Genomic DNA, 13,415 nt, shown 5'->3' with positions numbered 1-13,415 from the left:
AACAGCAACGGGGACAATGGACACCCCTGTCTTGTACCACGAAACAACAGAAAACTCTCCGACAATTTAATATTCACTTTAAATCTGGCCACTGGAGAGGAGTACAGATAAAGAAACTTCTTAGTGGATACTGAATAAAGAAATATTTTTCCATTTTATAAATGGTTCTACCTGCTTTTTGCAACATCACTTTTTTTTCTCTTGTTTTTGCTGGCCAGCAGAGCAAGCAGGTCCCACCTGAAAAGCGGAGTCTGATACATATGCAGATTGGTGAGTTCATTTCAACTATATATGTCGTAACATATAGGTTTTTATTCAGTAATGGTATCGCAATATTATTCACTACTAGCTGAAGAGCCCAGCGTTGCCTGGGCATAGTAAATATCTGTGGTTAGTTATAGCACCTCACGTCTCTTATTTTCCCATCACGCCTCTCATTTTCCCCTCACTCCTCTTATTTTCCCCTCACTCCTCTTATACCCCCCTCACTCCTCTCATTCCCCCCCCTAACACTTGTAATTTCGACCTCACATCTGTCATTTTCCGATCACTCCACTATTTTCCCTCACTCCTCTCATTTCACACTCACACCTTTTCATTTTCACCTCACACCCCTCATTTTCACCTCACACCTCTCATTTTCCCCAGTATATACATGTTTGTCATCTCCCTTATATAGTCTACACCTGTGTGTCATCTCCTGTATATAGTATATACCTGTATGTCATCTCCCCTGTAAATAGTATATACCTGCTGTATGTCATCTCCTCCTGTATATTGTATATACCTGTGTCATCTCCTACTGTATATAGTATATACCTGTATGTCATCTCTTCTGTATATACTATATACCTGTATGTCATCTCCTCCTATATATAGTATATACCTGTATGTCATCTCCTGTATATTGTATATACCTGTATGTCATCTCCCCTGTATATAGTATATATGTGTGTTATCTCCTCTTGTATATAGTATATAACTGTAAGTCATGTCCTCCTGTATATAGTATATACCTGTGTGTCATCTGCTCCTGTATATAGTATATACCTGTGTCATCTCCTCCTGTATATAGTATGTACCTGTATGTCATCTCCTCCTGTATATAGTATATACCTGTGTGTCATCTCCTCCTGTATATAGTATATACCTGTGTGTCATCTGCTCCTGTATATAATATATATCTGTGTGTCATCTCCTCCTGTATATAGTATATACGTGTGTCAACTCCCCTGTATATAGTATATGCCTGTGTGTCATCTCCTCCTGTATATAGTATATACCTGTGTGTCATCTCCTCCTGTATATAGTATATATCTGTGTGTCATCTCCCCTGTATATAGTATGTACCTGTATGTCATCTTCTCCTGTATATAGTATGTACCTGTATGTCATCTCCTCCTGTATATAGTATATACCTGTGTGTCATCTCCCCTGTATATAGTATATATCTGTATGTCATCTCCTCCTGTATTAGACCTCGTTCACACGTTATTTGGTCAGTATTTTTACCTCAGTATTTGTAAGCTAAATTGGCAGCCTGATAAATCTCCTGCCAACAGGAAGCCCTCCCCCTGGCAGTATATATTAGCTCACACATACACATAATAGACAGGTCATGTGACTGACAGCTGCCGTATTTCCTATATGGTACATTTGTTGCTCTTGTAGTTTGTCTGCTTATTAGTCAGATTTTTATTTTTGAAGGATAATACCAGACTTGTGTGTGTTTTAGGGCGAGTTTCATGTGTCAAGTTGTGTGTGTTGAGTTGCGTGTGGCGACATGCATGTAGCGACTTTTGTGAGATGAGTTTTGTGTGGCGACATGCGTGTAGCAACTTTTTGTGTGTCGAGATGCATGTGACAGGTTAGTGTAGCAAGTTGTGTGCAGCAAGTTTTGCGCATGGCGAGTTTTGCGCGTGGCGAGTTTTATGTGTGGTGCATTTTGAGTATGTGCAAGTTTTGTGTGAGGCAACTTTTGCATGTGTTGCAACTTTTGTGCATGTGGCAATTTGTCCGCGTGTGCAAGTTTTGCGTGTGGCGAGTTTTCCATGAGGTGAGTTTTGCACGTGTGGTGAGTTTTGCGTGAGCCTAGTTTTGCATGTGGCGAGTTTTGCGTGTGGCGAGTTTTGAGCGGCGACTTTTGTGTTTAAACTTTTATGTGGCGAGGTTGGTGTATGTGTGGTGAAATGTGTGCTGAGGGTTATATGTGTTCAAGCATGTGGTAGTGTGTGGCGCATTTTGTGTGTGTGTTCATATCCCCATGTGTGGTGAGTATCCCATATTGGGGCCCCACCTTAGCAACTGTACGGTATATACTCTTTGGCGCCATCGCTCTCACTCTTTAAGTCCCCCTTGTTCACATCTGGCAGCTGTCAATTTGCCTCCAACACTTTTCCTTTCACTTTTTCCCCATTATGTAGATAGGGGCAAAATTGTTTGGTGAATTGGAACGTGCGGGGTTAAAATTTCGCCTCACAACATAGCCTATGACGCTCTCAGGGTCCAGACTTGTGACTGTGCAAAATTTTGTGGCTGTAGCTGCGACGGTGCAGATGCCAATCCCAGACATACACACACACATACACACATACACACATACATTCAGCCTTATACTGTATATTAGATGTAGTAGTAATACGGTGGTCATAGTGTACAGGTAATATTGGTGCCTTGAACAATGGTATTATGGTAATTCTGCTATTTGTAATGTGTATTTTTCAGCCATAGTTTGAAGATAAAACTTCCCTACTGCAGTTGGTTCTGATATAGTGGGTTTTTGAATAACTATATATTTGTGCTGACAATGTATAGTGGGATTATCTTTGTATATCATATAGCTCCATTGATTTTTATTTACAGTATATGCAGGACCAGCATTAGGGCAGGGAAAAGTTGGCATTTGCCTAGGACCCCCACTTCCCCGGTGCCCCCAGCCAGTTATGTGCCACTAATAGTGGCAGACCATGCAGCCACTATGGGACCCCTGAATCAGGGGGGCCCATTGCCTGTGCCAGCTTCTGGATGCCACCTGCATCTGGCATCACACATTCAACTGTATCAGCATCATAGATACAGCAGTGATGGAGGAGGGAGCATGATGCTCTCTCCCATCATTCCCCCTCTGCGTCTGACGCATTATCCCATATGGGGGCTGCAATATACCATATGATGCTGCATTATACTATATGGGGGTTACGTTATACTATATGTTGGCTACATTATACAATATTGGGTCTGCATTATACTAGATGGGTCTACATTATACCATATTGGGACAGCATTATACCATATTGGGGCTGAAATATACCATATGAGGCTGCATTATACCATATGGGGCTGCATTATACTATATGGGGCTACATTATACAATATTGGGACTGCATTATACTAGATGGGGCTGCATTATACTGTATGGGGTGGCATTGTACTATATACTGTATGGGGCAGCATTGTAATATGGGAACTGCATTATACTTTTCTGGGGGCTGCATTATACTATATGGGGCTGCATTATACTACATGGGGCTACATTATACTACAGGGGGCTACCTTATACTGTATGGGGGCTATATTTTACATTATGGGGGTGCATTATAGCATATGGGGCTGCATTTTACCCATCAAGGACTATAGTCTGTGTATTATATTATATGTACTATATGTGGAGTGCATTATACTCTATCAAGAACTATGGGAAGTGCATTCTGCTATATGTACTACATGGGGGCAGCATTATACTTTATCAAGGACTGTGGGGTATGTTCATTATACTATGTGTACTATATGGGAGCTGCATTCTACTCTATCGGGGTGAGGACTATGAGATGTACATTATACTATGTGTATTATAGGGAGGCTGCATTATGCTCTATTGAGGACTAAGGAGTGCATTATACTATGTGTACTATTTGGGGGCTTCATTATACTCTATTGAGGACTATGGGGTGCGTTATACTGTATAGAGGACTATGAGGAATGCATTATACTATGGGGATTGCATTATACTATATAGAGGACTATGGGGTGTATTATACTATGTCGATGAGCATGGGGCGTATTATACTAAATGAGCAAAATGCTGCCTATTCATCAAATGATTGGATTGTTTATGCCGGAACTAAAATCATTGTTCTCAGCAGCACATCACCCAGTGAAAACTGCAGATATGATGCTGATGACATAATACTGTATGGGGATAAATTGATCTATTAGTGATCATTCTGTCCCCATCATTCTTTGTCATCCGGTGTAGAGTCCGGGAAACAAGCACAGAATGACTTCAATATTGTCGATTGCACTCGTTTAATTGTGGATATTACATAGTACTGAATACAGTTCTTTTGAAATATTCTATATTCTTAAACATTTACTATTAAAATTTCAGTATATAGAAGTACTCATTTTCTTCTGACCTTCACATATTACTGTTATGTACGTGACTACAACACATTCGGACATAATTCTATGACAGCCTTGTACAGTATGTGTGAAATTTACATGTCAATGCAAAGTAAAGTGTTTATTTTCACAAGCAGAGTATGAGAATTCTTACCTCCACAGACTTTGCCTTCTAGGTCTTCACACTGCCGATCGTCACATTCACAATGTTTTCCATACACCCTGATGTCTCCAGGTGGAAAGCAAGCGCACTGACCACATTCACATTTCCCTGAGGTACAAAATATCCACATTAGTCACATCATTTTTGTAGCAAAGAATAGTTACATTCTCCGATGAAAAAAGTATCCAATCTGCATCTTACTACCATTATCTTAAGAAGTATGGCAGAGGATAAAATCAATGTAAAATACAAAAGTGAGCAAGATGCGTCACAAGTAGGGATGAGGGAACATGCTCAGTAATACTCGGATATCATTCGAGTATCTGGGTGCTAAAATGTGCTCAGCACTCGGCGAGCATTAGCCACTACTTGGATTTGAAGCTTGAATCCCCGCCCCACATGATTGTCATCAGACAATAAACATGTGGGGATTGCCTGCGAGTCACTGTAATGCCAAAGCCTTCTTGGTAGTGGCATTAATGTGATTGGTTGGCTGTGTCACATCATCAGTAGTGTTGAGCGATACCGTCCGATACTTGAAAGTATCGGTATCGGATAGTATCGGCCGATACCGGCAAAGTATCGGATCTCGCCGATTCCGATACCCGATACCCATGCAAGTCAATGGGACACCAAGTATCGGACGGTATCCTGATGGTTCCCAGGGTCTGAAGGAGAGGAAACTCTCCTTCAGGCCCTGGGATCCATATGAATGTGTAAAATAAATAATTAAAATAAAAAATATTGATATACTCACCCGTCCGGAGGCCCCTGCACCTTACCGCTGTTAACCGGCAGCTTCCGTTGCTTAAAATGAGCACGTTCAGCACCTTCCATGACGTCAGGCGTCTGATTGGTCGCGTGCCGCTCATGTGACCGCCACGCGACCAATCACAAGCCGTGACATCATTCTCAGGTCCTAAATTCCAAATTCTAGGAATTTAGGACCTGAGAATGACGTCACGGCTTGTGATTGGTCGCATGGCGGTCACATGAGCGGCACGCGACCAATCAGAAGCCGTGACGTCTTGGAAGGTGCTGAACGCACTCATTTTAAGCAAAGCAGGCTGCTGGTTACTACCAGGGCGCATCAGAGGGTGAGTATATCCCTATTTTTTATTTTAATTCTTTATTTTTTACATGGATATGGATCCCAGGGCCTGAAGGAGAGTTTCCTCTCCTTCAGACAATGGGAACCATACACTGAGAACTTCCGATTCCGATTCCCGATACCACAAAAGTATGGGATCTCGGTATCGGAATTCCGATACCGCAAGTATCGGCCGATACCCGATACTTGCGGTATCGGAATGCTCAACACTAATCATCAGGTATTATAAAATAACAGGCGCCAACACGCTCGGCACAGTGACACCATTGCACAGCTCAGGGACAATTCTTATTGGAAGGAGAGAGCAGTTACCCAGGACTGTGCATGCAGTCCTATAGTGTTGACACTGGTAATGATGCTGGACCATCATAGTTTTAAGGGCTAATCTTGTGCCCTGCTGTTTGTCTCAGATATATTCAGCATTTTGCTTAGGGAGGGACAATTTCAGGAGCAGGGAGAGTGGCAGAATACAGTCGATAGGCAGGGATTAGGGCCTTGCATTCCTTTGCTACATATATATATCTGCTTCACTTGACCACATTCTTTTTTTTAGGAAGTAAGAAAATTTACTGTATTGTCATCCATAGAGTATTATGTAGTGATGAGTGAGCGCAAAAATGCTCTGGTGCTCGTTGCTCAGGTTGAGAAAATTGGAATGCTCGGGTGCTTGACCCAAGCAGCGAGCCCACTTTAAGTCTATGGGAAACTCGAGAATTTTTGCCGTGGCCCCCCCGGAGGTCTTTAGAGGGTCTAAAAACAGTGGAAATTGTTGGGAACATTGCTCAAATGACATAGGAACATCATGGGGAAGACCCCTGGAAGCATTTCTGACTCCCAGGTCACTGCTGTGAACAATGTTGTCCGAGTCTTACGCCACTTTTACAGGCTCCCCAAAAGACATACAAAAACAAAACCAAAATGGATTTTCCTGGGAAATACAGTGCCTTTCGAAAGTATTCGGCCCCCTGGAACTTTTCAACCTTTTACCATATATCATGCTTCAAACATAAAGATACCAAATGTAAATTTTTGGTGAAGAATCAACAAGTGGAACACAATTGTGAAGTTGAACGAAATTTATTGGGTATTTTAAATTTTTGTGGAAATTCAAAAACTGAAAAGTGGGGCGTGTAATATTATTTGGCCCCTTTAACTTAATACTTTGTTGCGCCACCTTTTGCTGCGATTACAACTGCAAGTTGCTTGGGTTATGTCCCTATCAGTTTTGTACATCGAGAGACAGAAATTCTTGCCCATTCTTCCTTGGAAAACAGCTGGAGCTCAGTGAGGTTTCATGGAGATCGTTTGTGAACAGCAGTTTTCAGCTCTTTCCACAGATTCTCGATTGGATTGAGGTCTGGACTTTGACTTGGCCATTCTAGCACCTAGATATGTTTATTTGTGAACCATTTCAATGTAGATTTTGCTTTATGTTTGAGATCATTGTCTTGTCTTAGCTGGCCATGTGGTGTGTGACATGTAGGAGATGTAAATGTATATATTGTACCTTCTTCTCCCCAACCCATTAAGTATGTTCAATGTGTATTATTAATGTGTTCATACACGGTGGCACTGCTACACATAAAGTGTATTGTCACTGTGTACAAGAGTATTGCTACACCTTATGCATACTACTCTACATATTTATATATTGTTTGCCATATATTGCACATATAGTGTTAGGGAAAGTTTGTCTCCGAGCCTAGTATATTGATAGGGGCATAATGTCCATAGTTGGCCATTAGAGGGGGGGCATTGTAGTGCATAGCTAGAATAGGAGGGGCACAGTGGCATAAGTTAGTGAGAGCTTCCTACTTTTTGTCAGTTGGAGTCAGGGCCTGTGCAGCTCGCAGGGCTGCCTTGCCAGAAGTCGCTGTGCCTTGCAACAGTAAAGAAGGGGCCCAGCATACAGCTGCCAGGAAAGGATTCCTCTAGGAGGAAAAGAGAATGGAAGCACTGCGGATGCAGCTGAAGGAAGTCTGTCCCTATAGAGCAAGAAGACAGGTCAGCACTGTCACTACACACAAGATGTGGCAGATCTTTGCCTGGGTGGCAGTACTTAGAACCGGGGCGACACAGTATAGGACTCTCCCCATGTGAGGCAAGAATTCCGGATGGAATAGATTCTGTGGAACCGAAAGAAGCGGTCCAACCCGGGGCTGAATATAGAAAAGGAAAGACAGAGCAGGGACAGAGAAGAATGTGTTGCATGCGTTACCCGAAGTGCCTGTAATTGATCAAGCTGTGCTGAGTAAAGTTGTCGTTGAAGTTAACCCGGAGTGTATCTCATTTATTCCAGAGCCATCTGTGAGGAAACCACCCCCATACTGGGCAAGTATAGATGGTGCAGAAAGCCAGCACAGAGGTAACGCAGCGGATAAATGTGAACATTTATGGGGAAGGGGCCAGGGAGCCATACAAGGTTTACTGTCGGTCATGGCTATCACTCTAGCACCCCCTGGCGCTTTCTTCAGAAACATCGTGTTTAATGAAGGAAGGACTCCAAGTAACAAAGCCTATTTTTATAAGGTAATCAGGCGGCCTTTACTATTCTTAAAGGGTCAGCAGTCGGCCTTCACTATTCTTAGAGAGCCATCAGCCGGCTATGCTTTGTTGCTCCCATTATTAAACAGTGGGTCTCCTATCACGTTATTGCGTATGCAGTTAGTGGCAGGGCTGCTCAAAATTTGGACGCACCCCAATACCCCTTAGACGAGACTTACAGGAAGGCCACCTGAAAGCAATGTTCCCATTATTATGAAGTTTGTACTCCCATACAGTTTGCCTGTACAGTGAATGCAAGGCCTGCCCAAATTTAGACACACCCCAATACCCCTTAGATCAGCCACCCCAATACCCCTTGGAACAGTCATCCCCAATACCCTTTGAAGAGCCATACATGATGGCCACCTGAAAGCATTGTTCCCATTATTAGAAATGTGGTACTCCCATACTGTTTGCCTATGCATTTAATGCAAGGCCTGCCCTGCCCCAAAGTTAAATGCACCCCAAAAATCCTTTGAACAGAGGTCCTGGATGGCCACATGAAAAAAAGTTCCCATTATTGTGAATTTTGTACTCCTATAGTGTTTGCCCATGAAGTGAATGCAAGGCCTGCTCCAAATTTGGGCGCACCCCAATAACCCTTTGAACAGATGTCCTGGATGGCCACCTGAAAGCATTGTTCCCATTATTAGAAATGTGGTACTCCCATACTATTTGCCTATGCATTTAATGCAAGGCCTGCCCTGCCCCAAAGTTAAACGCACCCCAAAAACCCTTTGAACAGACGTCCAGGATGGCCACATGAAACAAAAGTTCCCATGATTAGGAATTTTGTACTCCTATAGTGTTTGCCCATGAAGTGAATGCAAGGCCTGCTCCAAATTTGGGCGCACCCCAATAACCCTTTGAACAGATGTCCTGGATGGCCACCTGAAAGCATTGTTCCCATTATTAGAAATGTGGTACTCCCATACTGTTTGCCTATGCAGCGAATTGTTGAGCCAGAAGAACCAAACATAGTAACATAGTAACATAGTTAGTAAGGCCAAAAAAAGACATTTGTCTATCCAGTTCAGCCTATTTTCCGTCAGAATAAATCCCCAGATCTAAGTCCTTCTAAAGAACCTAATAACTGTATGATACAATATTTAGAATTGAGAGTCCTCAGTGGTTGATACCTTTTAATAGCTAACTGAAAAGATGGTAACAAATTGCAAGCTTTCGAGACTACACAGGTCTCTTTATCACGCAAAGACTAAAAGAAATTCTGAAGAATCACATATTTATATACAACATAGCACAGAAAGAAAAAAAAACATGGATAAAACAGGTGACATGAAGCAGAATTACCATGAGTGAAAACAGTTATGTCCATAAATATTGGGCCAGTTCTTAGATAAGGAATGTTTTATTGTCCTCTGATTGGGGTCCGGTTATGTTGTGATGACCCCACATGGTCTGAGGGGCAAGTTCCTTATTTCCTTAGTTGATATAAAAAGACATAAATCCATGCGACACATTCATTCCTGCAGTGAGGCTGTCAAAGGTCGTCATCAGTTTATATTCCCATATTCTTCTGTCTCTCTTAGATTTGAAACTACCTTTTAACACAAGTAATTTCATGTCCGTAATGTTATGATTTGGGAGACAAAAATGTATTGCCACAGGTAGATCCATACTTTTTTCTCTTATTGTGTGGCGGTGAGAATTCATTCTTGTTCTAAGCTTTTGCCCTGTCTCCCCCACATACAGACCCCCAGTTGGACATTTAGTACAAATAATTAGGTACACCACATTAGAAGTGTTGCAGCTGAAAGTACCTGGTATATTGTAGTCCTGATGTGATTTGGAGATCTTTATCTTGTCCGTGGTCATTATAAATGGACAGGTTTTACATTTTTTCTGATTGCAGGGAAAGGTATCTGCAGTTGTTGGAGAGGACAGGGAGCACTTGACAATGATGCTTCTTAGATTTGGGGGCTGCCTAAAACACAGTAGTGGGGGGTCTGGAAAAATGGATTGTAATCTGGCATCTTTTTCTAGTAAAGGTTGTAATTTCCGTGCAGCTCCCCTTAGCACCTCCAGATTTGGATTGTAGGTAACTACTAGAGGTACCCGGTTATTTTCTTCTTTAGCTTTGTAATGTAGCAGGTGATTCCTTGATATTCTGGTGGCTCTTGTAATCTGGTTTTCAATTGTTCTTGGATGGTAGCCCTGATTCAAAAAGGTCTTTCTGAGGCGACCAAGGTGTCCATTCCTGTCCATTGGGTTGGAACATATGCGATTGTATCTGATGGCAATTGCTGCGTGGGAAAATTTCTCACACAGCAATGCCAAAAGTGAGACTAGGGACTATTTTTTACAGCAGCGGAGGAATACAGTACGGAAGGATACCTTCCTCCTGTCATTGTGTTCCTGGAGCACCTGGAGAGCGGTCGCATCAGCTGATGCTGCCGTTCTCCATGGGAGATCGTTGTGGGACACTCGTGGATTTCTGTGGATCAGGGAGTATATTGGTTGTTTGTTATTTTAATCTTTTTTACAGATGACACTGGCTTCGGGAATCAAAGTGACAAGTAATGGTGAGTATGTAATCTATGTTTAATGTACTGTATGTCTATATGTATGTATTGTATGAATGTATTGTATGTAGTATGTATGTAGTATGTATGTATGTATGTATGTAGTATGTATGTAGTATGTTGCATGTATGTTGTATGTATGTAGTATGTATGTAGTATGTTGTATGTACGTATGTAGTATGTATGCAGTATATATGTGGTATGTATGTAGTATGTATGTAGTATGTTGCATGTATGTAGTATGTATGTAATATGTTGCATGTATGTTGTATGTATGTAGTATGTATGTAGTATGTTGTATGTATGTATGTATGCAGTATGTATGTAGTATGTATGTAGTATGTGGTATGTATGTAGTAGGTATGTTGTATGTATGTAGTATGTATGTAGTATATTGTATGTAGTATGTAGTATGTATGTATGTAGTATGTATGTATGCAGCATGTATGTATGTAGTATGTATGTATGTAGTATGTTGTATGTATGTAGTATGTATGTAATATGTATGTAGTATGTTGTATGTATGTAGCATGTATGTAGTATGTATGTAGTATTTTTTTTATCATTCAACACATTAGCCGGATGATGGGACTACTACTGTCCCATCATTGGCTAATGTGTCAATCATTGTCACTGTAGCAGGCGTCATCCGATGGGACTTGTAGTCCCATTGGACGATGCCTGCACATGCACAGACCCCCAGCAGTCCACACAGACCCCTGGCAGCCCGCACAGAGCCCCGGCAGGCCCGCACAGACCCCCGGCTGCCCGCACAGACCCCCGGCAGGCCCACACAGACCCCCGGCAGGCACGCACAGACCTAAGGCAGCCCGCACAGACTCCCGGCAGGCCTCACAGACCCCCGGCAGGCACGCACAGACCCCCGAGAGGCCTGTAGAGACCCCCAGCAGGCCCGCACAGACCCCCCATAGTCACGCACAGATCCCACCCACACACACGCAGTCTCTGCCCATGCACCGCCCACACTCCATTATAGTGCATAATTGCACTATAGGAACTTCTGATTCCGGTATCTGATATCGCAAAAGTATCAGAACTCAGTATCGGAATTCCGATACAGCGAATATCGGCCGATGCCTGATATTTGCAGTATCGGAATTCTCAACACTACTGATGATGTCAGACGGCTAGCCAAAAACAGTAATGCCACAATCATGATGGCTACTGCATTACAGTGACTCACAGGCAATCCCCGAATGCTTATTGGCTGTGTATCAGGTGCCAAAGATGTGGGGCGGGGATTCCAGTTTTTCACTGCTCATTACTCGCCGAGTAACAAGCACATCTGAGCACTGTGATACTCGAGTGATAACTGCGTATCACTGAGCACATTCTCTCATCTGTAATGGTAAATAACACTCCAAAAAAGCATTAAAAAATTGTTCTGGATTGAATTAGTAATCCATACAGTGTAATGTGCTTAGTGGGCAACAAGGTGACAAAGATGGTAAAATTCTGCAAGACTCCCAAGGGAGCGACTGGAGGAATATCAGAGTCAGACCAAGCTGGCACGACAGCTAAGATGACAGGAGCCTGTGGTCCGGAACCAGGAAAGTGGTCCGGAACCACCAAGGCTTGGACCCAGGATGCAGCCTTCACCGCTAGGGTTCTTACTGACTGAAGACGGGAGAGCCAGGATTCCACAACTAGTGAATGGACTGCAGGGCCTAGGCTGGTTGGAAGGGAGAAGGAGGTGAGCAAGGATCAGGGCTGGAGACATGCTAGTGGGCCCGCTAGCTGCAAGGTACTGAGATTTGCCATCCCGGGGGGGTTATTATGAGGAACCAGCAGCGGAGATTGGGGTCTGTAGAAAAGTTTGGGACCTGTCATTACATCTCGTTCAACCAGCGGGCAGTAGAGATGGAAGACAACATGAAAATCTGAGCAATAAGAAAAAAACGTGGCGCTGCACAGCCTCTGCAACGAGCACTGCTTTTTTGTATGCAGTCAATTGTGGGTGCCTGAAACTCAGTAACTGGAGGTGCTCGCATAAGGAAAAAAAGAGATAAATTCCAATGTATATGCAAAGAGAAAAAAATTGCGGCAGCACTCACCAGGTGGCGTGGTTCATTCCTTTATTGAAGATACGAATTCCATTAAAGTAAACGCACGGCTCGGGGGAGTGCGGACATGGTGGAAGTGAGCAGGGAAGGACAACAGCTGTTTCGCGCTATACCAGCGCTTCTACAGGTCTAGCAAACTGGGAAGTGATGCCGGCCTAAGAAGGTGAGTCACAAATGGATCCTCCCACTAACAGCCTGCATTCACAACACAGTGTTGCATGGTACACCTTGTGCAAAACATAAATAAATAAGTGACTACATATTCTAAGTGAATCATACATTAGATAAAAACAAATACAGAGACAATAATCATACCTAAATACCAACCCTAGAAACAGTAAGCGGACTAACCATAGGAAAAAACTTGTTGTTATCCTATTACTAATTCATGACTCAGTATTATAATGGACTCAATTTTTTATAATTCATAGTACGACAAAAAGAGACAAAAAATAATAATGATGACAATTTGACTACTTGCAAAAAAAAAAAAAAAAAACCTGATGCAAAAAGTCAAAAAAAGTCCTCCCTTACGGTGGATGAGTTCATTTGGCTATTATAAATAATAC

The 13,415-nt window shown here is 42.6% G+C and overlaps 1 protein-coding gene across 1 annotated transcript in view; it reads right to left on the bottom strand.

Annotated features, from left to right (window-relative positions):
- Window positions 1–13,415, bottom strand: part of ITGBL1 (integrin subunit beta like 1) — an 850,447-nt gene that overhangs the window by 208,767 nt on the left and 628,265 nt on the right. The window contains exon 8 of the mRNA XM_077297085.1: window positions 4,556–4,672. Coding sequence (XP_077153200.1) covers window positions 4,556–4,672 — 117 coding nt within the window. The remainder of the gene's footprint in view (window positions 1–4,555; window positions 4,673–13,415) is intronic.

The sequence above is a fragment of the Ranitomeya variabilis genome, chromosome 3 (genome assembly GCF_051348905.1).
Source record: "Ranitomeya variabilis isolate aRanVar5 chromosome 3, aRanVar5.hap1, whole genome shotgun sequence".
Classification (NCBI taxonomy): Eukaryota; Metazoa; Chordata; class Amphibia; order Anura; family Dendrobatidae; genus Ranitomeya; species Ranitomeya variabilis.
The sequence above is the reverse complement of the archived record's forward strand: the minus strand, read 5'-3'. Positions and strand labels throughout refer to the sequence as shown.